Below are 27784 nucleotides of genomic sequence, written 5' to 3'. Positions count from 1 at the left end.
TTAAAAACGGGTTAAATATAGTATAATCACAATGATTGTTCATCTAATAAATGCGAATACAAAGCGATTAAAATTATTGATAGGCTTATACTGACCTAAAAAGTGGATATTTCAAAGACTGTTCATTGGAATTTAATTTTTAAATCATGAACAGGATGCGGAATTGCATATCTCACTGAAAAAATATCATGAAACCCGAATCGCAAGCAAAATATTTTGTGCATATTGACTTTAAAACTAGATATTTAAGCGCCTTCGATTCATTCACTTTTCTTGTCTTTTTTTAAATTACATTTTCTCCTCTGTTCCTCTTTTTTCCGTTATTATCATTTTTTATTATTATTTATTATTATCAAATTTTTTGTTGGTCTGCAGCGGGGCCAGGACTACGGCCCTGCTTTTAGATATTTTCACTCAAGAAGAAGCTATGATCCATTCTGAAAAGATGTAAATCCCACTCCAAAATTGCTAGTCCCTTGTCTCACTCTGCATGAGGTTATCTCTTTTGCATTTACATAGACCCTTCTCAAAGTGCCCTGCCTTATCGAGACTCTCTGTATAATAGCGATTCGTCAGCAGATTGTAACGTTTATGGATAGACTAAGTATTGATATTTTGTAAATATTGTTTTTTTCTTTTTCTTTCTTCGTCAACAGAGTTATACGTGTATTACTCGAATGCCAAGGTATATCTTGGAGAAAAGGGTTCTACTTTCACTGAAGGCGACCTGGAAGGCCAACTGTAAAAGTGCTGTCGTCACATTAGTCAGGCTTATACCATACGGTAGACACAATTTCGATAATACAAATACTATTATCCCAGAAAATGAAATCACATAAATATGCATGGATTGATTCATTTCTATATTTCTTTATTTATTATTATTATTCTATATATCATTATTATTATCTTATTTTTTATATTTATTTATTTACATTTGTTTGGAGGGGGGGGGCAAACTTTAGACAGAGTGGTGTTTACATGTAAAAAATAATGTAAGATAGAATTTATACAAAGTTGCGAATTGGATATGAAGGAGTATATGCGTAACATCAGACCGGCGTGCCGCCGCGGCGATCGAAGACTACTCCACGTTCATCAAAGTTATCTACTAAATAATGCAAAACTTCCCATTCATTTATCATAAGGTTGGAAACACAATTGTATCAGAAAGAGACCATAAGCCCCCTCCCCCCCCCCCCTTTACACCAGTGATTCATATGGAAGAATCTAGTTATAATTCAAATTTAAAATTCAATGCTTGTTCTGTTTCGTTCGACATAGCAATTAGTGTATATAGCTATATGTATGTAAAAAGTTTATTGTAATAATAGGTCTAACTGTATATGAAACCTGTTCAACAAAATATGTTATGCATGGGTCCATCCTTTTACTCCTGAATTCTATTCTATAACTTTTCATTTGTGATACATGTATTATAAACTTTCTCTTTTCCAAGTCTGACAGTCACAAACACTGCAATTGTGTAGAAGTGATATAAATGCAGTCTAGCCAAAAACTGAATACGGAACAATCATCAAACTATGCTGCTATCAAAAATTCAAATATCTTCTATATTAAATCAAACCGAAACTTAGTCTACATACTCCCCGAAACATTTAAACGTAATCATAATTAAGTGCCGCATTTTTAAAGGACAAGTCCGTCCCAACAAAAAGTTGATTTGAATAAAAAGAGAAAAATCCAACAAGCACAACACCGAAAATTTCATAAAAATCGGATGTAAAATAAGAAAGTTATAACATTTTTAAATTTCGCTTAATTTCAAAAAAATAGTTATATGCACATCCTGGTCGGTATGCAAATGAGGGAAGTGATGACATCACTCACTCACAATTTCTTTTGTATTTTATTATATGAAATATTCTCATTTTCTTCTCATTGTCCTGTGAAACAAAGGTTGTTTTGGCCTGAACATGTGGAACTACCATTGTTTAACATTTTATGGTTCAGTCAAGTTGGTCCTTATTGTCAAATCTGTAAGAATTGAAATATTGTATAATTAAAAAAAAAAAAAAAGTGAGTGAGGGACATCATCAAGGTTCTCATTTGCATGTGACTAAATTGTGCATATAACTTTTTTGTAAAAAAATAACCGAAACTTTAAAATGTCGTAACTTTTTTTATTTTTCATCCGATTTTGATGAAATTTTCAGCAATATGCTTCTCTGATTTTTCTTTATTGATTCAAATCAACATTTTACTGGGGTGGACTTGACCTTTAAACTTATGTCATTCGTTTTATTCTATCCTTCGTTTTCGCTCTTTGTAGATTTTTTTTGTTCATTATGTACGATATTAGCTAGCAATATGTATATATACATATATATATGTGTGTGTATATATATATTACTAGCTAATATCAGACATAATTAACAGAAAATGTATAATGAATGTATATATTTAAAAATTGTAATAAGATTAGTTTTTTTAGTGAGTTCCTATATTGAATTTGTAATTGTGATTTGTGTAATGATGTCTTTTTTAAGGTATAATATCTGATTATCATAATGCAATTTTAATATCTATTTTAACCTGTTGCATCAGTACCAAGATAATAATAATAAATTAGATTTAAATAACTCACTTTCCATCTTTATTAGATGCTCAAGGTGACAAACAGCTATGCTGATCATGTTTCATACTCTATATATTGATTTAAATAGATCTTCCAAGGACTGAAATTTGCTTAAAATATTGATTTATTAAATCATAAATATGGTTTTGCATTGCATTCTTAAGGAAGTATAACATATGACATAAAATGGTTCGTGAATGTATAGGTGGATTAGGATTGTATTGAATCCTTGCATACTGGAGTTTGGTATTTCATTATTATTTTATTGAAGGCAATGAATAAAAATCATGTTATATGGAAAAAAATACATGAATTTCCCTGTAATCATAATTGTGATTTTAATCGAAAATATTAATTGAAAAATAAATGGAGAGGAAAAATATCGTCTACCATTGCTGAACATGGCCAGGGTGTTTTGTTAATGGGTTTATTGATGAGCCGTATAAGTTCAACTGTACTTAACTGGAAAAGGAAAATCACTCGACGATCCATTTGATTGGAAACTACCGAAATCGAAAATAATGTAACATGCAATGAAAGGTATATCGATATGAATCCAGGATGCAGGAGTGTCACCAGGATACTTGAAGGTGGGGGGGGGGGGGGACATATAAGACAAAATGTTTGCCATCATAACGACTATTGCCAATAATTATGATGTATCATATTCCCAGGTCATAGTTTCCAAACAATTGATGACACGATGGATCTTCATTACGTCAAAATAATATTTTGACCACAAAATCGATTTTTGTGTTCGCTAGCATGAAGTAGGAAGCGTTTTATTTTTATTTCAAGGAAATATACTCTTTAATCAATAGTCTACATGACAAAATGACTACTTGGTCATTTGTATACCTACCAAATATGAATGTTTTATATGGTGCTTGACTTGTAGATATTTCTTTATTATCTAAACTACATCTGAGAGTTTAAGAGCAAGCAAAACTTGCAAAGAAAATACTTTCAAAAAGGAAGATATATATCGCTTGCCAAATTTCTTCGCTTTATTGACGCGACTGTAATGCATTTCACATTTCTCTTCATCTTGCTTGATGCTATCGTTCGCACGAGCGAGAGAAGCGAGTGAGAAAAAAGTCTGCATTGACTGGTGAATCTCATATTAAATATACAGTATATATATATATATATATATATATATATATATATATATATATATATATATATATATATATATATATATATATATATATATATATATATATATACATATATATATATACATATATATATATATGTATATATATATATATATGTGTGTGTGTAGTGAATTATTGTCATCTGGCTTGTCAAATTACTTTGATTTTCCCACAGAGCTGCATTTAAATGATTGTGAGTAAGCGCAGCGAACTAGAAAAAAAACGAGAAGAAATGATCTACGTTTTATTTCTAATTTCATTTTTTATTCATCAAACTTGTTAATTGTATTTTTCTCCTTCCACCTTCCTAATTTCCCACGTAACTCCCTCTTCACTTAGAACTAGATCGATTTCCATTAAGTCCTATAAAAATCATCCCGTATATTTTCAGGAATTAATGTTAATTTGAAAGACCGGTTCTGATTGGTTCTTCGTCAGTCTACTCAGCAAAATGCGCACTCAACGATGTAGGCCATTTCATTTAGCGATTAATCGCTAACCTTTGTGTTCCGGGGGCCCCCAGGTCACTAGTTCGTTTGTATCCGCATGTTCGTGTGACATCTGATAGGAGTGTGTCCCTCAATACCGGATCCAATGGTAACAATACAAAGCTTTCCTTTTAGACGGAAACTTAATTTTTGCACGCTGAATCAATTATTGATGATAATCGTGTTTGCGATATTTTCTTCAAATTTAGATATCATTTATTTCCCAATTGATTCTTAAAATTAATGTGTAGACGTTACTCAATAAAGAAAATAACATTGTATTAGCTTCTTCTCCAGAATAAAGCCTGCGAAGTTCCACAGATAAATTATTCCCATTTCACAAAACAAAAGTCACTCTTGGTGATCGTGCATTTACACTTGCTGCCCCCTAACTAAGGAATAGCCTGCCAATCGACATATTAAGAAGCTCTCCATCATTGGCTATCAAATCAAAATTAAAAACATGTCTATTTTGTTAAGAAAACAATATGCTATGTAGAGATAGGTAAAAAGAGCTCTGAAGAAGCGTAGCTTAATATATCCATATAAAAGCTGCGCTATACAAATTAATGTTTATTAATGTTATGTTTATTAATAACGTTGAAAGAGAAAATTAATTATTATCATGGTTGAATTTAATTGTACGAATGTGCAATATTGCAACATTAGCGTGATGTGGTAAATAAGGGATAAACGAGACAGATTAAACATGGATCACAGAACTCCAGCCGACTATTCATTACTTTATTCTCATTGTATTCATTAATTTGATTTCCGGGTAAGCCTGAAAAATCAAGTACAAAGAAAACGTCACATTATTGACAGGCATGAACAAAACTTGATCAAGCAACATCCACAATGAATGAAATGACCATATCCTGAAATAATGGGAAATCCCAATGTGAACTTTTCCAAATTGGCTAGTGCATACTGGCAGGGGCCGCGGAACGGTTTTCAAAGTGGGGGGGGGGGGGGCTGAGCCAAAAGTGGGGGGGCTGACCATGCTAAAAATCACAATCATATGGTCATTTTTGCATTTTTGTACACGGTTTTGGAAAAAAGTGGGGGGCTGAAGCCCCCCAGCCCCCCCCCCCCGGTTCCGCGGCCCCTGACTGGTAATTCAAATTGAAATAATCTATGCATCATTCAAATCAAAATTTAAAATAAATCCGTACGTGTATGTTAGAGGGAAATCAGAAGTAATAATAGCGAACGTACATGATCTGTTTAATAGAAAATGGGTAAGCTTGTGTGTATACCATTCCTTCATCTGTTTAAACTGACTTTGGGCATTATTGCATTTTCATAATCAATATCATGAAAATCATGTCTGATAACTCAGTCGGTAGACATGGTAGGGCGGGGGGGGGGGGGGTTCGGATTCCGGTGACCCGGGTTCGATTCCCACTTGATGCAGTGCCCTTTGGTAAAGCATTAATCCTCATCGGTCCTCTGGTTGTTTGCTTACAAGTATTCATGATTTCTTAACAGTTAGGTAAAAAATTACCCACCCCAATAAATGTAAGTTGATATTTCTGTGTCACACAGTACATCATGCTATATAGTCTACAGTGGGCGCGGTTACACAAAATTCATTGATCCGTGTATTCACACAATGAGGAATTAATATTGAAGGGTGCAGAGTTGACAGGTTCAGCAAAATTATGGCTTAGAAAATTTCACTCCCCCAAAGTAAGAACTCATATAAAAACATGGGAATCGTAACATTAGATAAATGAAAGCGAAGAAAAAAGCACCTTGCTGAAACTGAAATAGTCCTCGGTGAACACATGCCCAATTTTGAAGAGAGAATCTTTTGTTGTCATTGTTTTATTGTTAAGAAGGGTCTCTAAAAGATTTAAATTCTATATTTTATTGTGAGAGAATTTTGATGATAGGAGTACATAAAATGTGGTAGGTCTCCTGCCTGAATTTTCTAGATTAAAATCAGTTATCATTAAATTATAATTATCAGAGATAGTGGCGGGAATGCATGAAAGACGTCACAGAGAGGGTATAAGATAAACAGGGTATATCTATAGAGGAGTTTGGAAGACAGTATTGAAATAGACTGGATGAAAATATTTGAAAGAAGTATGGGCTGATAATTAGAACTTTGGAGAGAGTGAGGGGCGGGGGAGAGAGGGTTAAAAAAGGGAGACATGGAGTGAGAGTGAATGGAGGAGGGGGGGCTTTAACGTCACCTGGTAACATCAAAGCGTTGCCACTCTAGAAAATGATTCACATGTTCCTGATTACTCTGAAAGGTCATAACTACGACTGTAATGCGGTGAATCAATAATCGTTTAGAGGACAATGGAACAGCCTTCAGATATTTTTTCATTCAATAAATAAAGTCTACATCAATGGAATATATGGAACTCTACTGAACTCTGAACGAGCGCTCCACAGCGGGCTCTAGAACTCCAGCACCGTCAAACAAAATATTGCACCATTTAACCAACAAGGAATGGCGATAGTGGTGATCAAAGCAAAATAAACCAAACAAACAATGTCAAATCTCAGTGTTCTCAGTGTTAGACTACAGGAATATTTAAATAAAATGACGAAATGAAATTAGTTAGCTGGAGGAAAATAACGTAATGGGGGTTCCCCTATTTCTCTCGCATTGCGTGTTGAAAAAATAATAACAATGCGTTTCATGGATGACTGCCGACATTGTTTTTACTGGGAACCTTCGAGCATAGATATTTGTTCATGCTCTCACTGAATCACACTTCACAAAGAAAAAACAGAGTTTGACGTCCGGCTCTCTCTGTGAGGCAATATTCCCCGAAATAGATTATGGGAAATGTATATATAAATATGGTCGTTCTATATTTCTATAGGCCTACATAAACCTCTCAAATTGCTGTTAGTCAGCAGAACAGCAAGTCAACGTTTCTAAGCAGCAGGTTACTGATTTTATTGCAGCTCGATAAAGTTTCGATTTATCAAAATAAGAGAGTAATAGCAATACGTTTTATGAATGTTCATAATTACATTAAAATTGACAACATAAATCGCTAATATTGCATGTTCATTGGAAAAGGATACAAAAACTATTTTTGCTATGGCGAATTCTTTTCGTGGTGAAGGAGTTGCTTTGAGTCGTATTTTCATGCAGTGTGAAAAGGATCGTCCAAAGATTGTGACTGATTTTGGGTGTTCTCTCAAGAGTTCCGATGGTGAACATTCATTGATTGAGGTAGATTGGTCTGGACTGGCTTGGAAGGCTGGATTCAGGTAAGATGTCTTATCATTATACCCTCTTCTCCCTATCTTTCACCGCCCCCGTCCGTTTCCTTTTCCACCTCTTCTACCGTTTTACACTCGTCACAGCAACAAATCACTATCAACTTCACCATCCACCTCCTCACTATCATCACTCTCGTCGTCATCATCATCACCATCATCATCGTCGTCGACATCATCATCATTCTCATTATCAATGTCTTCATCAACATCATCATCACATGACCATGGGAAGCCGGGATGCTGGGGTTCGTAAAGCACCCCCATTTTTCTGGGGTGCTGCATAATAACAGGCCTCCGCCATAGGCAGCACCCTCCTGGAAATCAAGTTGATATGCTAAATGGGTGATCAAACTCACCACTTTGGAGTGAAAACCTCTTTTGGGGGCTTGTCATTTTTTTCTAAACCTAAACCCTCTTCAAAAATCGCTCCCAGGCCCCTACACCATCATCATCATCCTCGCCATTATCACCATAATAATAACAATGATGATGATAATAATAATTTTTTTACCCAGGGTAGCCACTTCAGTTAGGAAACTGCTCTACCAGCGGGCCCTGCATAACATAACATATTATTATTACCCTTCTCCAATCTAAATGCTGAGTGCCTAGCAAGAAGGCAGAAGGTCCCATTATTATAAGTCTTTGGTATGACTCCGTCGAGGATCGAACCCATGACCTCCCGTTCATGAGGCAGACGCTCTACCACTGAGCCACCATGTCCGGACATCGTTGTCACCATCATCATCACCATCATCATCATCATCATCATCATCATCATCATTTCAATCATCCTAATCATCATCACTGTCATTAACATCATCATCACTCTCATTTCTGACATCGCCGATGTCGTCGTAGTCATCATCATCATCTTCACTTCCATTATCGTTATCATAACTATCATCTTCATCATCACTACCACCACCATTATCTTCAACATCGTCATTATCATTATCACCGTCATTATCATCATCATCAACCTCATCATCATGATCATCACGGTTATCAACATCATTATCATCATAGCCGTTGTCGCCATAATCATTATCATCACCGTCGTCATTGATGTTATTGGAGACAATTTGATCTTTATATTTTTAACTAGATTTAGAATTCATTAATTTCCGTGAAGAAAGAATAACAAACATACTAATATGGAAAGTCACTGTAATACATAGTATAGTGTTAGATCTCTCTTGGTATCGGATTCAATAATACCAAAAATGAAGAGGACATACTACATCAGTCCAACTTTCAACCAATCAGACGCAAGCGCACACAGCCAGAGTTTAGTCTGCATGCACAGACCCTGATTGGATCGTTGTTGTTGTTTATTTTAAGGCGTGTACTAGTCAAAACTACCAGACTTATATCTTTAAATTTTCTTTGGTTTGGTATAGAAACCGTGACGTTATCGAGGCAGTGGATGCAACTAGCTTCAAAATGAATGGTGCTGGACATTGTTCTGTTCTGGAATATTTACGAGAGGCTGGACGAACCTGCAACATGGTACTTTATATAGACTTACTCAATAATGCATTCTAGTAGACCTATTTGTATCTAAACATTTACTCAGTAAGAGATGGTGAGGACATTAAAAATTGAATATTGACTTTTGAAACCGAATTTAAATCAGGAACGTTGATTTCAGAGAACTAAAACTTGTGGAGGTTTCAAAGAAAAACGCTTTTAAGGGATTAGTTAGTTATAGGTGCGTTGCTATGTCAGACATATTTTGCTAGGAATACCTAAACTCAAGTCGATTCGAGATTTATTTTATATATCAATAAAAGTTAAAACATATCTATGAATAACTACTACAAAGCAACACCCAAAGAAAACTGCTGAAGACCAATATTATTTTTTTCAAAGCAAACATGAGTGGTATGAGGCAGAAAATTTTGACTGAAAAAAATCAAGAAACAAATCTAAACTATGGACCACTCTCCTTCATATCCATTTTTATGACCACTTAATGTTTGTCAATCTTCTACAGCTCGTTAGACGTGGTACAGCTGACGACGAAGGTGTACAGACCTATTCATGGATAGGGTTCCGTTTGAAAACAAAAAGAGGTGAATATTTATATCTCGTTTTTTTTTATTATACTTTGGGGATTCCTCGATGAATTTTTATCTATCTTTTGTCTCATCTACCCCAGGTATAGGGGCGCGGAGAAGAGTCCCTCGCCGCTGGATATACATGTGTATCAGGCATTCCTAAATGAAAACAGAATAATCAATGGTTTTTAATCGGAAGTTTTATTCTCTAACAGATTACATGTACTTTAAACTGAAACTGAAACTTTTGCTCCACTGCCCTGAATTGCAACCGCCTCTAATTAAGCTGAAAATGCCTTTACAGTTTACACACTGTAAAATTTGCCCAATATTTTTTTTTCGATAATGCTACTCTTTGGTTCTATGATAATCATTTAAAAATGTTGTAGGATTACTTCCTGCAAAATAAAAACTTGGTCACGTCATTAAGTCATTTGGAGAAAGGAAAGGGAAATACAGGAAGCATCAAATAGAAAAAGAAAGAGAGGGGAAAAGAGAGTGGAAAGTTCTAAGTTTAAAAAAAAATGAAGTTACGATATTATACATAATTTGTGATTATATATCTGTCCCTGACGATATAGGGGAACCGGTTGTTCGCAAAAAGGTAAAGCGAAGCGTCGGAACCAACATCGACGATGCTGAGCGAGTTCACAAAAGATTGCCAAACTGGGCTCTTCGAACCTCGGCACCCACTTTCAGGTTTCAGTATGCCAACACTCAACAGATCCGGCTGGTTTCTGGGCAGGGTACCAACAATGATCGCTTCCTTGGCTTCTTCGTATGTCCATCGGCTTCAGAACCAAAATTCACCACAAATGATTGTAAGTTATTAATACTACATGTATATACCCTGTAATACATTCGAGTATGCAGGATTTATACATTGACTTCATCGTAGTATAACCCATACCAGTTTATTTTGTCAAACAAATGTGGATGGATTCGTCGACAAAGAAAAAACGGTCGACACTGAAAAATGATCCCAGGAGTGGGTCGAAATAATTAGGAGCTCGACAAGCAAATGAAAAAGAAATGACAATTGCCAAGTCAAGGAATTGAAAGGCAGAATGTTGTTAACTCTAAGTTCTCTAACAATGTTCGACTTTTTGTTATTTGTTTTATTTTCGTTTTACGACCCTGCTTTTAGTTGCATTTTCTTGCAGGCAAAAGTGATCTGCGGGGAATAACGAAATATAGGCTTATAACAATACTTTTGTTTATTTTATTTACAGTTGTCTTAAACATGCATACTTACATAGAGGTTGGCGACTCAATTTCGGGTACGGTAGCTGCTTTCTCCTCCGTACCCCAGCAAAACCGAAACATGCGAAATAGACATACTGGTTGCTTTAATGGATCAGTCAGTGACGATGACGATGATGAGCGTGAGAATGGACAAGAAGCATGCTTGTCTGGTGGTACGAGAGGGCCAATGATGTTGCCAGTAAGTACGGTTATTCTTTGGTGTATTTTCTATGAACAATTAACTTTTGTTGGGGGAAAACAAATAGGAAATAGTGGGAGCAATTCACCAAGATAGAGATCATGTTGATATCGGATATTGATGGTGATGATCATGATGATGATGACGATAGTGATGGTGATAGTGAAGCTAATGGTGATTACGATGATGATGATGGTCATGATGATGAGTGAGGAGGGGATGATGGTGATGAAAATGACGATGATGGTGATAATGATTGCTTCAACTTTTTATTATTATCATTCCCGAGGACCACTTCCATTGACGAGTAGATACCGCGTAAAAAGGATCTCTTTTCAAGATTGGGCACGTTACGTATGTAACGTAATATTGGGGTCAAGAACATATACTGAAAAAACAGGCGCGGTTTTAGGGGGCCTTTGGTGACTGATCACCTCTCCCACCCCCCAAAAAATCGACTTCAAAGAAAAAAAATGTAGGTCCTACATGCGTATAAATGTATTTATTAATGCAGTATTCCATTTATGTTGTCAGGTGCTCTAAAATAAACGTTTTTTTGTTACTTAAATTGGAAAATTTTCTCGCTCCCTATCGCAAAATAGCATCTAAATGCAAGGTGCGAGTATAAGTCGTCTGTGATCTCCTGTAATATACTAGACTGCCTTGCATTTCTTTCAGATTAACCTCCCTATATACCCACCACACATATATATGCCATAAAATTGAAGTCTACTGAAGCCACCGCACACCTTACGACTGTTCGCAATCCGATTTTGCAACAAATAGCATTTTTCATTTTCTGAAAATGTGAATGGAACATATCATTTTATTTGAGGTTGAAATTAATTGAAACTATTGTAACAATTTCTTTATTTTGGAATAAAGGCCAAATAGGTTTCAAATCTTAGCCAATCGCACGACTGCTATGACGTCACTACGACTAGATATTAAAGTTGCTTTTATTCTAAAAAAGATGATGTAGTCACAGATTTGAACATGGGTATTCGTATGATGATTTCGAACCTTACACAGTAAGATATTTCACGTCTCAATACTAATACCATCAAATTCTACTACGTTTTTTTTTTCCAAAATTGAATCGCAGACCAATCGCAAGGTGTACGTGTGGTCGCCTTAACTCTAGACATAACCGCGTTTTGTCCAAAGCGCTCCAAATTTATGTCATTCTTTACGATATACATTTTTTGTCTCACCTGCATAGCAGAGTGAGACTATAGGCGCCGCTTTTCCGACGGCGGCGGCGTCAACATCAAACCTTAACCTAAGGTTAAGTTTTTGAAATGACTTCATAACTTAGAAAGTATGGACCTAAATCATGAAACTTGGCCATAAGGTTAATCAAGTATCATCAAACATCCTGCATGAGTTTCACGTCACATGACCAAGGTCAAAGGTCATTTAGGGTCAATGAACTTTGGCCAATTTGGGGGTATCTGTTGAATTACCATCCTATCTCTGTAAGTGTATTGGTCTAGTTCATAAAACGTTGAAATAAGAGTTACCAAGTATCACTGAACATCTTGTGCGAGTTATAATAGTTTTCAAAGTCAGCACTGCTGCTTGTTGAATCGCGTGATGCAGGTGAGACGGCCAGAGGCATTCCACTTGTTTTATGGCTCTGTCGCTATATACTCCCCGATTGAGGCTAAATTTACCAATGAAACATAGACCTAATAGTTAAGAGTCAGGAATGTCTCTCTATGTGTTGGGTGGCGAAGGGGGGGGGGGGGTGGAGAGAGACAACACCCCAAATTTTCGGCGCGCTCTGCGCGCAAAATTATAATGCAGAATTATTTTGCACGTAAAGCACACCAAAGATCTCTAATGGTATTTATATGTCAAGTTTGATGGTTTTATATCGCTTTCAGACGTTTTTTCAAACGTTAAGTTCATAAAGTGCTTCACATGCAAGGTTTCACTTCAAATCATTTTCTCCCTGGTGAACACATTCTCTCGTAATATTTTTAAGGGGTGTAATGTACTAAAACCCCCATCTCTTGCCATGTTCTATTATTTCCTTTTACGTTCAAAGTCTCTAAATTTTTAGAATAAACGTCTTGAGAAGGCTAGGAAGGCTATAAAACGGTCAAATTTGCGAGGGTATAATATATGCTTTATAAAAGATGTACTTTTTGCCCCAACACTACGTGGTTAGCATGGTTAGTGTCGAGCAGATTTGAGCGAGGTGTGTGAGGTGGGGGCAGTACTAAACCAAAATGTAAGTAAATTAAGGTATACTGACGACATCCGGGACATAACAATTAAAATCTCGCTGTACTTGTTAGGGGGTCAATTTAGGAAATATTTGTCAAGCGTATTGTTTCCAATACTTTGTTAAGGGTAAATCACACGCCACTACGTGTTAAGGGGTGCATTCTCAGAATATGGAAAATACTTGTTTAGGGTGATTTTCGAAACCCAATGCATGGTCGCACCTGATATCCACTCGTCAATGGAAGTGCCCCTGGGTTATTATTACTTTTACAAAATCCTTAAGTCAACCGAAGACATAGGGGACGTTTTCAGTGTTCGTCCCAGGAATATTGTACATTGTCCCGGAGGGGGGGGCACTTCCATTCACGAGTGGATACCATGCGCGACCATGGGGTCTCGAAAAGCACCCTTAACACGTAATTTCCACTGCATATTCTGAAAATGCAGCCCTTAACAAGTATTGGCGTGTGAAACCCTACCCTTACAAGTATTGGAAACAAAACGATACTCTTGGCAAATATTCCCCGAAATGAACCCCTAAACAAGTACAGGAATGTTTTATTGTTACGGGTCCTTCGGTCGTCGGCTTTATTTGGTGTAGTACGACCCCACCTTCTACACCTCGCGCAAATCGGACTCTTAACACGAAGAGTTGGGGCAAAAAGGACATTCTTTATAAACATTTTAATTTTGTTTTATCATTCCCGCAAATTCGACCCTAAACACGTAATTTTCCTAGCGAAATGGATACCCTTTTGATTATTTTTGTGTTTTTGATACCCTTATCACGTTACGTACGTAACGTGCCCTATCGTGAAAAAGACATCCGTTTTACGTGTGTTTTTTTTGGTCGCGCATGGTATCTACTCATCAATGCAAGTGCCCCCCCCCCCCGGACATTGTCCAGATGACAGCTTTTCGCTGAGTACACATTAATGTCGATACAGGATTTCCCATCTTGGATGACCAACAATGAGCGAATTATCCTTGGAAACCACCGAATGTTCTTATGGACCCTGAATAATAACCAGACAGGCTTACTGTCGACTCTCAGCAACTCGGATAGCGACAGTAAGTATAATTCAAATTCATTTTTTTAGGAAGTTTTCGCAACGGACTCAAGAAAACGGAAAATGTGTATATAGAAATTGCCCGTCAAACAAATTGGCGAAATGGAACAGCAGTTTCGCCCTAAAGTTTCGGAGCTAACAAATGTTTCAAATGTGTCATTTTTTCCAGAGTCCAGGACGAAACTGCTGTTTCGATTCCCAGACCTTCGACAAATATCTCATATTGTCACGACGGGCATTAAAATACGCCCTTTATGTTCTTGAATCCGTAATCACGCGTCATGGAAGCAAATAATTAATAATTTTTCATTATCTATGGAAGCTTTGAAGTGCCATGGACTGTGGCGTACCTAGGATTGTCAAAAGGCGTGGCAAATTCGTCCGCCAAAAGATTTGACAAGCAAAAAAAAAGTCTTCAACTACAAATAAAGGATTTCGTACCAGAAAGAAATTTGCCAAGCAAAAAGAAAAGAGCTTCAACTACAAATAAATGTATTTCGTACCGGAGAAAAAAATTGACAGGCAAAAAAGGTCTCCAACCACAAATAAAGCATTTCGTTCCAGAAAAAATGTGACAAGCAAAAAAAAAGAAAAAGAAAAAAAAGAGAAAAAAAAAGTCTTCAGGTTCAAAGGAGCTGGCCACTTGTGGCTCGTCAGGGATCAGTTGTGACTCGTCAGGGGGGACAGGGATACGTCCCTTGCATGGGTTGTGACTCGTCAGGAGGGGGGGGGGGCAGTCTGCCCCCGAGTATGCCCCCCCCGTAGGTATGCTAATGGCCATGGACCTATATATGGATATACAATTTCAGACCAGATTCTTTTGAAATGAGAAAACGGCACATCGACTGATGCTACAGAGAAGTAGAAATATCAACAGCTATTGAAAAATGCTGTGGGATCATTTTCATTAATGAAAATTCTAATGACCAAATTCATGGAGGAATACTTTAAAAAACGGGAAGTGTCATCGCAGATTAATTAATGATAATTAATCAGTGATACAATTTCTAAACGTTTCTTTCTCACCTCACAGAGTTGTACGTGTCTAATAAGGATGACAGACCACAACTGGGAACAAGGAAAGATGAGCTATCAGTCGTGTTGGTGACGTCACCATCATCATCCATCTATATCCTAACCTCGATAACTAAATGATCGTTGATTAAAAACACTTCATCTGCTGAAAAATAATTCCCAAAGCTTTCTTATTACATTTAAGTTGTATGTTTCAATTTCAGTCTTTAAAATTATATTGTGGGTTTTATACTAGGCGTACATAGTCGGACTCGTTTGATTATAAAAGTAGACAGATATTTTTTGGTGCTTGACAAATCTTTATGGATTCATTTATTTATTAAGTCATTTATTCATTTATTCATAACTATTTAGGCCTATGAATTCGCATCTGTCTATGTCTATCTATCTATCCGCCCACCCACCCATCCATCCATGTATCTATCTATTCATCAATCTATCTACCTAGCTATCTATACTCTCCTTTTCTATCATCCTTTATTTCTATCTAAACTATCTATTGATGTTTATTGAATGGTTTATTGATTGATTCATTATTTATTCATTTATTTATTTAATCATTTATTTATTTATTTATTCATATATCTATTTACGTATCTATTATTTATTCATTCATTTATATATTTCCCTTTTTATGGGAATGTAGCTATTTTAAGTTCAAATGGCAAGGGGAAATTATCACCCGATGTTTTATACCATCATTGTATGGAAGTAAGCGAATTATACAAGATGAGTAGGACTGGTAAAAGCCGCGTAACGGCTCTTGCAAAATTATTTTGCACGTCACATGGTTTTATATTTTCATGTCGTAAGTATAACCTTGTTAAAATTGTAAAAAAAATGACTATCCCTATGATTTAAATAATTGCATCCTAACGAAAAGTTTGTTGTAAAATAACCAAAAAATAATATTGGTGAAGTTTTGAGGAAAATCTATTACATTTAGAAAGTTATTAGAATTCTTTTTTTTATTTGTGACGTTATATACGAGCAGCTGCCACATATGTAATGAAATATATAGTGAATAAAATTTATTTTTTAATGGTTCGTCATGACTTATTCTTAATTCTTTTTAGGAGTGGATGTGAAATGATCTGTCTATTAAATTTTCTGAGAAAAAGAACATTTGATTGATGTTTTACCATACGATATGTAGGAAAGCTGCCGACGTCACAAATCAAATAATTTTTTTTTCAAATTTTCGCCAATATTTTTTTTATTTTATGTTATTTTTAGAATAAATTTTTGTCATGGTGACTTCCATTTTATCCTTCAATATTATGCAAGATCTAATTTTTATTATGAGTTTTCTATTTACATGTGTACCACTGTAAAACCACAAATTTAGCTGCAATGGTATATTGTTTAAAATAAACATTGAAATGAATGGAGAAATGGAGGAATGAATAAATGTGGGAAAGAATGAATTAATGAAATGACTTGAATAGAATAATAATATGAACAAACGAATTAAAACGCTCTTGTGCAGATTATTGCACTTTATTCTAAGGATTTGCAGAAGAGACGGAGGTATATTCTCTGAAAGAACAAATAGAAGGGAATCAGAGGACGAAGAGAACCCTTCATCAAAATCTGACTGATAAATAATCAAATTATTTGCATTAAACCTTACATTATACCGTCACCATCGTCAAAATATTTGATGTGCACAATAATAGGCAAAGATATTTGAGTGAACCAATGATGTCTCAAATGCATTTCCTTATAAACAATTTTTTTATTTTCATTTTCGTTCCAATAATCTATATTGTATCTTAATATAATGATAGAAACGAGGGCTTCTTTACAATTGTATCTTCCTTATAATAAGTATACATTGTGTTTATGTTAGGTTATTAATGGGCTACAAAGCCCCACAATCCCTGCCACACTAACATCTACCTACGTGAATATGGAAGTGTGGCACTTCAAGGTATGTTCAAGGTATGACTTCATAGATTATTTGCTTTGAATGACTTTGAGTGGGTAGATTGATAAATGTACTATAATCTTTCTACAGCAACCGATGGAAGCCATACCAGTACATGACTCCACTGGGCCAAACATTAGTGTTATTTTTTTGTTCGATGAATAATTTTGAAAAATATATAAGTATAATATCAGTCTCTCATCTAAATATTGTAAAAATTGTTGATACACTGGACAGAAATAATTTTTTGGAACGTTGTTACTAATGTATATGAATTAAAGTCAACCATCTAATGTTTCAGCAGCTTGGTATCTTGTTGCTGTCATTTTTTCATATGCTTGCTTGATTGATTAATAAAGAATATATTTCACTTCAAATTTTCAACAATGAAATAAGTACATGGAAATATTATGAAATCAAATGGAAGTTCCTGGAAAGCGTAGCTTGTTAAAAAAAGTTCCCTTGTATAGTGGTATAGTCACATTCCCCCTACGGGCGAGTCGCAAACAGTCGTTAAAGGGGAATCCAACCCAAATAAAAACTTGTTCTTAGGGGAATAAGAAAAATCAGACAAGTTGATAGGTGAAAGTTTGAACACTTTCTGACAAATAATAAGAAAATTATGATTTTTTTTAAGTTGTGAATATTGGTAATCCCTAGATCCATGGAGACTGCCAATTGGTCACATATGTGATGTCACAGTAATGTAAGGCAAGGACTACTCTTCCATGTACTCCAATACATAAAATGGCTAATATGTCATTTTTTCAAATGTTTTACTTCAAATTTTATTTTTCTTTCATGAGGACATAAAACAATATACATACTAGGGTTATATTAAGATTACTGCCCCTGGGGAATGGGCAGTTAGGAGAAAACCACAAATCCCTGATAATTAAGTACATGGCCTATGGGAAAGTTGTCCTTGCCTCTTGTCATAATTTACTCATGTACCCAGTTGCCAATTTGAAATCTACATAATCATAGGGATTTCAATTTTAAAGCAGCCATAACTTTCTTATTGCTGGTCCGATTTCTTTCAAACTTTCACCATTCTGTTTTATCTATTTTTCTCCTTTCCAACACTACATTTTATGACCAAGGCTGGATTCCCCTTTAAACATTTTTGTGTACCAGCTATATACATGTATATGGTTTAAATGAAAATTAATAAAACAACAACTGTTTTCGACTCTCCGTATGGCCGCGCGCCGTCGGGAAAATATGACTGCACCACAAGTGACATAGGTTTGTCATGATAGTACACAAAGGGAGTGTACGAAGGGATTATTCATAGGGGGTGTTGCAAGAAAATCTTTGTGATAAATTGCAAATATTCTTTTGCAATTTTCATTTATAGATCAACGTTAGTTATAGCAAATCAGATTAAACTTCTTGTTTCTAGGAGCAGATTAGCAATCAATCACTAATTTGCAATTAACTGCAAGACATATGATTGATTTAAGGACCAAAAATGACCTGCAATTGAACGCAAGTTTCTTGCAATGCCCCACTAGTGTCAACGATAAGGTCAACGCCAAAAGCACCCACTACAAAAGGGTCATATTCAACATGTAACAATTCTGAAATAATTTATCCAAATGTTATTAATATTTAATGTCAACATTTTAAAAGCAGTTTAATTTTTTTACATGCAGGGGAATAAAATTATCCCGCACTTAATTCAAGTGACACTTGATTCAGAGTCTGCAAAATATTTTTCAAAGTTTTAATGGTCTTATTCCATTCAAACAAAGGATACAATCTTGTAACATTGCAGTATTGAGTAAACGTACACATATTTTGTTACATTATACCTTCAACAAAAAATCTTAATTCAATTTATTTATAAACTTATGACTAAAGATTGATTTTTTCCTACTATTTTTATGTCCAATTTTGTTTCTATGAAATTTCCCCTTTCTATTAAACCAACTTTTCCATTTGGTTGGATTCCCCTTTGAAAAGAAGAATATAGAACATAACATAGCACCAGTGGCGTACCGTGGGTCATGGCATTGGGGGGGCACCAGCAAAAATTTTGAGTCACTAAGTGAGCGCGCGAAGCGCGCCCAGTTGCTGGGTATACTGACCTATTAGAGACATTTTAAGGACAGTGCCATCAAACGGAAATGTCTCTCACTGGTCAAATAATGCGAGCGCGAAGCGCGAGCTTAAAATTTTTTAAATTCAGACCTAAAAAAGGACATTGTAATCAATCTTTTGTAATCATGATACATACTTGTCTCGCTAAATAATGCGAGCGCGAAGCGCGAGCTGAATTTTTTGTAAATATTGACCCCCAAATAGGAAGATTTTAAGGACTATATTTTAGGAATCCATTAAGATTATACACATCTCACCGTAGTAATCTAATGCGAGTGCCAATAAGCGCTTGCTTATTTTGTTAGGATTGCATCTAAACATGCACATAAAGCACTTGTAATCATGATTAACATACCCATCTCACTAATCAAATCTTGCGAGCGCGAAGCGCGAGCTGAAAATTTAGGAAATTCAGAACTGAAGAGGGGCATTTTAAGGCTTGTTTGTAGGAATCCACGAAGACCATGCATAGTTTACTAACCAAATGATGCGAGCGCGAAGCGCGAGCTGAAAATTTTTGATATTCAGATTAGAAAAAGGGACATTTTAAGGACTGATTCTAGGAATTCATACTTCACCAATCCACTACTGCGAACGTGAGCACGGACAGGAAATGTTTTATATTAAGACCTTAAAATGGGGCAATCACTATAAGTAGTCATGAAAAAGAAGCGTACATAAAACAATAATATTAAACTCGAAGTGCGAGGAAATATATTTGGCAGTTTGGTGTATGTGGTGTGGTGGTATATGGTATATGATTATATTTCTCGGTAAACAGACAATGCGAGCACCAGGAACAATGAAGACATAGGCCCTGAGCAAATTATGTCTCATAAAGTTATGAAAAAAATGTTTCTTATGTAATATAACATAACATAATTATGATATAATATAACATTATAATGAACAATAATGTTTTCTTTCCCACTACGTTTCTCTTCCTTTCTCTCTCTTTTTCTTCTTTACCCCCTTTTATTTTTTTGGTCAGCCGATTGGGGGGGCACGTGCCCCCCCATGCCCCCCCGTAGTTACGCCACTGCATAGCACACATGTGCAATTAATACATAGTTACAGCATAAAAATGTACTTTAGATCAATGATGTGCACTATACTTTGACCACTTGAAAACATAGAAATCATTTTGTATATGCATACAGAATGTTATTTTATAGATATTTTAATACTTGAAAATTAAATTTACTTTATGAGATTGAGGCATTTTAGAACCCAACAGAGAGATACTTTTCAGCTACACAATCACTTGTGTTTCCACCAGATAAAAGGAATGCCTGATGGGCAAATTTCATGATTGCACAAATTTTAGTAACAATATTGTTACACATCTAAAACTGTTGTCTATGCCATTTCCACAAGCATAACCCTAATTCAAAACTACTTTGCCTACTTCCTAGATTGTTGAACACCACTACGGCTTAATTTTAGCCCATTGGTCTATTATTTACATTTGTCTCATTTCATTTTCAGTCCAATCATCACTTTGTTACACCCACTTTGGATTTTTGTACAGATGAATAAAAAAGTCCAAGTACCATTTCAATTGTTTACTTAAGTTTTCATTATTTATGCTGTGTTTTTTTTTTAAATGGCATTTCAGCCTTAAGCTCAACCATGTGGATAAGAAAAAAACAATTACATGATACACGGGCAAAATGACATGATTATGGCAATAACTTGTAAATAAAATGGGTTAGACCATGGGGGATAGGCGGAGAAGACCCTACAATACAATAAGGTCTATGTTTGACTTTTGATTTTTTACGATCAATCAAATTTGGTTTTATTAGTGAACAGTGTAAATTAGGCCTGTCCCACATGTAATTGAATTATCTATACTCAATATCATATAGTACTTCCACCAATTATTGGTAGTTAGCTTTAATACTGGTTGGTACAGTACCAGTCACAATTTTTGACTACCTGTTTACATCACAGATCAAAAGTTAAGGATGATACATGAATGTATGTACATGTATGCACTATAGAGTGAAAACTCAGCTAAAAAAACAAAGATCTAATCACCTGGCTGTCCATAAAAAAAAGGTTATTTGCAGCTGTTATAGGCAATTGAAATCATGACATCTATTTGACGTTGATAGTAACAACTTGACCAGCTTCAATGACTGGAATCAGAAAATAAAGCAGTGGAACATTAGTCTATAGAGTGTACTTCACATACAGACATTTTAGGTTGAAAGAGCAGAGCTCTACTAAAAATTTTGATGGTTTTCATTTTCTCAATTTTCAAAAGCATTGTGCCCTGCAAGAACTTTCAACTCAACAAAATGAAAATACATGCTTTAAAAAGAAAAACTCCTTTTATGTATTTTTTTTACACTGAAATATATCACCAGTGTTATGGATGTAACTGTTTTTGAAAATCACAAGCGAAAGTTTACAGCATCAGTAGAAAAAAGTTCAGGTCTTTCTAGTAAACATATGATTGTCAGAATGTCAGTGAAGATGTGAAGGCCTGGTCCTACTGGCCAATGAACACAAAATGTACTCGTAACGGATACAGCGCACAAGCAAAATATTGGTGTGGCTCAATCCATTTTCATCCCCTCCAGAAAATGGACAAAATCGGCGAACAATGAAATCACAGTTGGCAGATGCTTGATGGATATAGAGTGTATGAAACATGTATGCAAAGAGTACACAACGGATATAACGTTTTCCAACGGATGGCAAGATTCTTTTCCGTTTTACATCCTCTCTGCATCCGTAAGTGCAGTGGGACCAAGCCTTAAAGATTCTGTTGCGGCAAGTAGATACCATACTATGAAGTGTGAAGCCGAGTTCTTAGGGAATCAATCTGATCCTTGACAGTCTGTCCTAATTCTTGTAAGTCTGCGCACTGCTGGGACATCTTCTCCTGTGAGTCTCTAAGATAAGAGTTCATTTCCAAGAACTTCAGGACCTTCTGATAGCAGTCTTCGATCTCCCTTTCTTCCTTGCTTTTCTGCAGTTGTTCTTCAGATTTCCTTGCACTAGACGACACTGATTTGCTGGATTCCTGTCGGGGTCTTTTAGCAGCTGACTCAAAAGATTTGGATGTATCCAGTGCGACCCTGGCTGAAGATTCACCTGTGAAGTTGATCAAATGAAAATGACAATTAGGTTTTACATCAATGAACGAGTGTCCATGGAATAAATATCTTTATCATATCATTCAAATACATGTAGTCTATTATTCAAAATTAGTACAAATATTAACATAATTTTTATTAACAACATCCATTTCAATATCAACATTATTTATCATCATCATAATTGATTTGGTTTAATCTTCAATTGTTTCTAGACAGTCTACTAAATTCTATTTCTAGTTAGATTTTATTTTTAATGCTAGTTTGATTTTTCTTTGTATTTATTCAAATCAACATTTTTCTGGGGTGGACTTGACCTTTAATCAGAATAAATACAATATGCAATGGAATAGTATCTGGGTTGATGTGGGTTCACTTACCGGAGGGGATGAAATCTCTTGATTTTGAATGGGAATCCTGAAGATGAGAAATCCCAAGGCCAAGCGCAGCACCAGCTGTACCCATGGTACCGGTAATGTCCTTCTTCAAGAATGTAAACGCGACATCATCGCTCGGCGCCGATTCCAAGTCTTTAGTGATTTCATCAAGACTTGGAAGTTCAGGTCTGCTTAGTAATTTCTTTGTTCTCGACATGTTAACATCATACATCAAGCATGAATCAAAATGATTTTCCACAGCCACAGCCCAGGCAAAAGTCTAAGTTCTAACTTCTCGAATCCTCGCGTACATTAACCTTACGTGTACTGAATGACGTTACGTTAGAAGCATTACGTTAGAAGCCTATGGAACGCCATGGTAGACAGTTCTTATTATCATGATTTGATTTCGACACAAAGACGGTAAGACCTTCACAAATTTTGGGCCCGGGATTTTGACCGCTGTTTATTTCCCTGGTCTATTATTATCATTATTATTTTAATAAAGGTCTTGATGAAGTTTCTGTGTGTTTTTATTGCAATGTGTTACAAAATCGGCAAACTGAAATTATTCTGTGAGATGATAATAACAAAGCGTAATGTACATTTTCCCCGGGCGGCAGTCAAATATATTGCTGTACAGTGCATGGCGTAAATAAGGGGCCGGGCACGTGCCCCCCCCCCAAAAAAAAGGGGAAAAGGAAAAAAGGAGGGAGAAAGGTAAAGAAACGTAGCGGGAAAGAAGAAATTGTTGGCATTTTATTTTTATTATTATGTTATGATATTACAAAACATTTTTTCATAACTTTACGAAACATAATTTGTTCAGGGCCTATATGTCTTCATTGTTCCTCGTGCTCACATTGTCTGTTGAACGAGACATGTAATCCTGTTGTACTAAAACCTCCTGCGTTTCAAGTAAATATACGCATATTGTTTTATGTTCGTAGTGACACATGCTTATTCGTGACTACTTAAAGTGACTGCCCCATTTTAAGGTCTAAATATAAAACATTTCCTGTCCATGCTTATGTTCGCATTAGTGGATTGATAAGACATGGTTGCTGTCCATGAATTCCTAAAATCAGTCCTTAAAATGTCCTCTTTTCCGATCTGAATATCCATTATGAAAAATACGAGACATTTGGCTTCCTCCTGCTCGTACGCACGGGCGTCCGTCGATATAACACATGATATTTTTATGAAAATATGCACCCTTTTTCTTAAAAGTTGATGGAGAGGGGGAAAATTAATCGTATCAAGTCGGGGTATTCAGTAATGAGTACAGGAGAAAGTATATTTCACTGATTTTCATGATTCATTCCATTTGATTAACTCATCTATTCGTGTTTTGGGGCTAATCTTTCCCTTACGCATTGCTTTTTGGCAGAAGTTCTATGGAAAATGCACCTTTTTTCACACAAACTTTGAGACACTCTGTATTCATTCCCCCATTGCTCGAGAATGAATGGGCAGTTAACGACGGGGTTAAAGATTTATTGAGAAACGGAACGTATATTTCATGAAAATGAAAGCCATTTCCCCATTGGATGTTATCTTCAATACGTGTTTTTTAGAGGAAGTTAGTTGTCGAATAGGCTCTCCTGGCATTTGAGGTCTTTATCGGTGACGTCACTCAGGATCGTCATGCCTGAACCATCGGCCGGGCAGGGGTCGCAATGGTTGTATGATTTATGCATAATGCACTCGATATATACGATAATCTTGTCCTCCCGTTCAAATGAATGTGAAACTCATATAATTTTCATCAGAGCATTCAATAGGAGTACTGTAGTACACATTTCTTTGTTATAAGTGAATTAAAGTCCCTCCAGTGAGTTTGATCACCCATGTTGTGAAAATGTATCACCCCTACGTTGTAACACAGTCAGCTGTTTGCACTCAGGGTCACTCCGTGACCCGTGTGTGCGTTCAAGAGTTGTACACGATTTTCTGTCTCATTTAGGCAGAAATCTTTCATAATGAAAAATTTCAGCTTGCGCTTCGCGCTTGCATCACCGTGAATTACGTATGGTCTTCGTGAATTCCTACAAACAAGCCTTAGAATGCCCCTCTTCAGGTCTGAATGTCCTAAATCTTCAGCTCGCGCTTCGTGCTCTCAATATTCGATAAGTGAGATGTGTATGATAATCACGATTACAATTACTACAAAAGTGCTTCATGTGTTTAGCTGTAACCTAACAAAATCAGCATATAATCAATTGGCACTTGCATTAGATTACATGTTGAGAAATATGTATACTCTTAATGGATTCCTTAAAAAATAGTCCTTAAAATATCCATGTTTAGGGTTAATATATACAACAAAAACTGCTTGCGCTTCGTGATCGCATCATTTGGTTAGTAAAGTACGTATGGCCTTCGTGAATACAAACAAGCCTTAAAAAGTCCCTCAGGTCTGAATTTCCTTTTGACGAACAGTTCCTCTGTGAAACATAGCTTTGATAAGCCCCTTTTCCATCTTATTACAGTGTGATAACGTTTAACCTTTTAATGAATACATTTCAGACTAAAAGCGAATGGCAAATTGATAGTGGTCCACCAATGATTAGGTTTATAATTCTATGATGCTGGCTGTGTCGTCTAACAAACGCGCGGTCCCAGAAACGCTCAGACCGGACCCGATATAACTAACGCGCGTGAACACTAGTTACTCGAGCAAGATATGGAATCTATGTCATAGCTGTCAAGCCCAGAAACCATAACATCTCGAGAAACTTGTTTCAATTATTTCATTTTCAACTAAATATAAATTGAGTTAATACAGTGATAACAAGAGAGCGGTGTTGGCTCAGTCGGTAACGCGTCTGCCCGTCGAAGTCGAACCAAAGATCGTAGGTTCGAGTCCACCTGGGCGGATGACTGAAGTCAGTGCGTTGTGTGTAAACGTCTCTCCCATGTTTCATAGATGCAGGCTATGTTACAATGGAAAACACTCCGTCCCTCGGATAGGACGTTAAATGGAGGCCCCGTGTAGAGGAGAGTCACCACCTTTGCACGTTAAGAACCCACTGCACTATTTGTATAAAAGTAGGGGGAAACCCCGGTGTCGAGGTCCACCTGCACCCCCCCCCCCAATCAGTTATATCGGGAGGAGAGACCTGTGGATCATAGTGATTCAATTCGCTTTTCGCCTCCCAGGCACAGGTAACGCCAAACAAATAATAATAACAATTCAGTGACCTAAAGAAAATACCAAGGTCATTTCAACTCAATATAGACATGTTATCAGAAAATTACACTCAGAATAATCATATGTAGAGGATTATAATTTATAATTTGTAAAAATGGTGAATCCCACTCGAAAGCAACTTAGAGATAATGTTTAGACATGAAAAAAATAAAATCATCTGTGAAAGTGTCTTTTTGACCGGAAGATATTATCCGAGATATGAATAAAAATGTAAAGAATATAAAAGAAAAAAAATAAGCGTTACACTAGTGCTCTACTATAAAAAAAAATCTTAAGATATTTTCACAGCCCCGTATTTCCTCTATTCCTTTTCATTGGCATGATTGCATGGAAGGCGTTTTGTCTGATACTATTTCAGCTCATATATAGCACTTATGTATTTTAGATTCCAAAACTTCTTCCCATTACCTGTTACTAATCAGATCGAGATGGCAGCTATGTTCTCTGGTTCATCCCAGCTTTTGTTATTCATGGACGTTTGCAAAAATAATAAAAACAACAACCCGGGAGTGGGTGGGGCTGCAAGACCTAAATTTTCGAAGAAACGTAAGAGCGAGGTGATGGGGGAGCTTTTGCATTTTCTAGAATGAAATTGAAGGATTTCGTGCACACTTTTGGTGAATTTTGTGAATTTTGCCCTCTCGATCGGCGGCCCCCGGCTGCGTACGGTCATGTTTGTCATCTTAAACATGTTAAAGTCTTTAAAAGGCCTATATTACACTGGTTTGAAACAATTTCGTTTGCAATAAGGCTCGTAATTTGCTGGAACTGCGACCCTGGTCATGAAGAAACACCAGGCTGGGTCAGAAGGGAGGAAACAGAAGGAGCAAAAAGAACTCCAAGACTGTTTAATTCGCAAGAAATTTATTTTTGAATGCACTTAGAAACGCAACTTTTATACTCCATTTTACACAAAATCCTTACCGTGGGGGGGGGGGGGGGTCCCATAGCCTCTCCCGCTCGATCGCTTCGGTATCTCACGCTGTCAAAAATATTGTGCCCCCTTCGGGATTTTGCCCCCCAAAAACTGAAAGTGTTCCGGCGCGCCTGCCCCCCCCCCATCTGAAAAATGGATCGACGCCCCTGGGTATACATCATGCTCAATAAACAGATTACTATGTACACGGTCCACATAATTTTTGTCTCTTTTTCTTTCGTATGAGTTTAGAATAGGCTTACTTGTAACACAAATTGAATTTTCAAAAAAAATTATATAAGTACAGTACACTACAACAATGAAGGAATTTCCGAGAACACCATGCATATCAATCACTCCCAAATGTCCTAACTTGTGATTTTAGTGGGGGTAATGTTGAAAGATCCCCATTCACAAGAACATTTGTGTCAATCATCCCCCCAACCAAGAATACCGATCGACACCCATGATTAATGCTTTTATCTTTGGAAATAAAAGTTTAATTGAATTGAATCGAAGCCTTAAATGAAAATTCTTTTTTTTTCACCGATAGATGTGAGATGAGAATGGAAATCGGGAATAAGGTTAACAGTATTATGATGCAAAGAGAGATAAGTGAAATCATATTCAGAAATGATGCAACATCAAACATTCTGATTAGGCTTGTAAGTCTCCTGGTCTAGAGATGTGGGAAATGTTGCAGTCCGGAGTAACGGCATTGATTTGATCAATGTCTTCAGTAATTCTTTTATTTTTAAACTTTAAAATGGGACACTCAA

At 36.2% G+C, this 27784-nt stretch overlaps 3 protein-coding genes across 3 annotated transcripts in view; 2 read left to right on the top strand and 1 right to left on the bottom strand.

Annotated features, from left to right (window-relative positions):
- LOC121415457 overlaps nt 1-903 on the top strand; it is a 42674-nt gene extending 41771 nt beyond the window's left edge. The window contains exon 9 of the mRNA XM_041608661.1: nt 657-903. Within this exon, the coding sequence (XP_041464595.1) occupies nt 657-745 (89 nt within the window). The 3' untranslated portion in view covers nt 746-903. The remainder of the gene's footprint in view (nt 1-656) is intronic.
- A 6104-nt stretch (nt 904-7007) lies between these two features.
- On the top strand, nt 7008-15923 carry LOC121416131. The gene is made up of 7 exons (XM_041609600.1): nt 7008-7493; nt 8909-9017; nt 9505-9583; nt 10150-10389; nt 10801-11012; nt 14195-14318; nt 15351-15923. The coding sequence occupies exons 1-7, from the start codon at nt 7321-7323 to the stop codon at nt 15470-15472; spliced, it is 1059 nt and encodes a 352-aa protein (XP_041465534.1). The 5' UTR covers nt 7008-7320; the 3' UTR covers nt 15473-15923.
- A 5077-nt stretch (nt 15924-21000) lies between these two features.
- Nucleotides 21001-23165, bottom strand: LOC121416130. The gene is made up of 2 exons (XM_041609599.1): nt 22879-23165; nt 21001-22496 (listed from the first exon to the last, which is right to left on the bottom strand). The coding sequence occupies exons 1-2, from the start codon at nt 23105-23107 to the stop codon at nt 22189-22191; spliced, it is 537 nt and encodes a 178-aa protein (XP_041465533.1). The 5' UTR covers nt 23108-23165; the 3' UTR covers nt 21001-22188.
- Nucleotides 23166-27784: the final 4619 nt, after the last annotated feature.

This window comes from Lytechinus variegatus, chromosome 5 (assembly GCF_018143015.1).
Source record: "Lytechinus variegatus isolate NC3 chromosome 5, Lvar_3.0, whole genome shotgun sequence".
In the NCBI taxonomy this organism is placed as follows: domain Eukaryota; kingdom Metazoa; phylum Echinodermata; class Echinoidea; order Temnopleuroida; family Toxopneustidae; genus Lytechinus; species Lytechinus variegatus.
This window is presented reverse-complemented; position numbering and strand designations above follow the sequence as displayed.

Excerpts from the sequence above, each read along its gene's own strand:
- LOC121416131 (XM_041609600.1), top strand. The coding sequence starts at position 7,321 with ATGGCGAATTCTTTTCGTGGTGAAGGAGTTGCTTTGAGTCGTATTTTC. Across the intron at positions 7,494-8,908 it reads GCTTGGAAGGCTGGATTCAG|AAACCGTGACGTTATCGAGG; the intron begins GTAAGATGTCTT and ends GGTTTGGTATAG. Across the intron at positions 10,390-10,800 it reads AAAATTCACCACAAATGATT|TTGTCTTAAACATGCATACT; the intron begins GTAAGTTATTAA and ends TTTTATTTACAG.
- LOC121416130 (XM_041609599.1), bottom strand. The coding sequence starts at position 23,107 with ATGTATGATGTTAACATGTCGAGAACAAAGAAATTACTAAGCAGACCT. Across the intron at positions 22,497-22,878 it reads AAGAGATTTCATCCCCTCCG|GTGAATCTTCAGCCAGGGTC; the intron begins GTAAGTGAACCC and ends TCAACTTCACAG.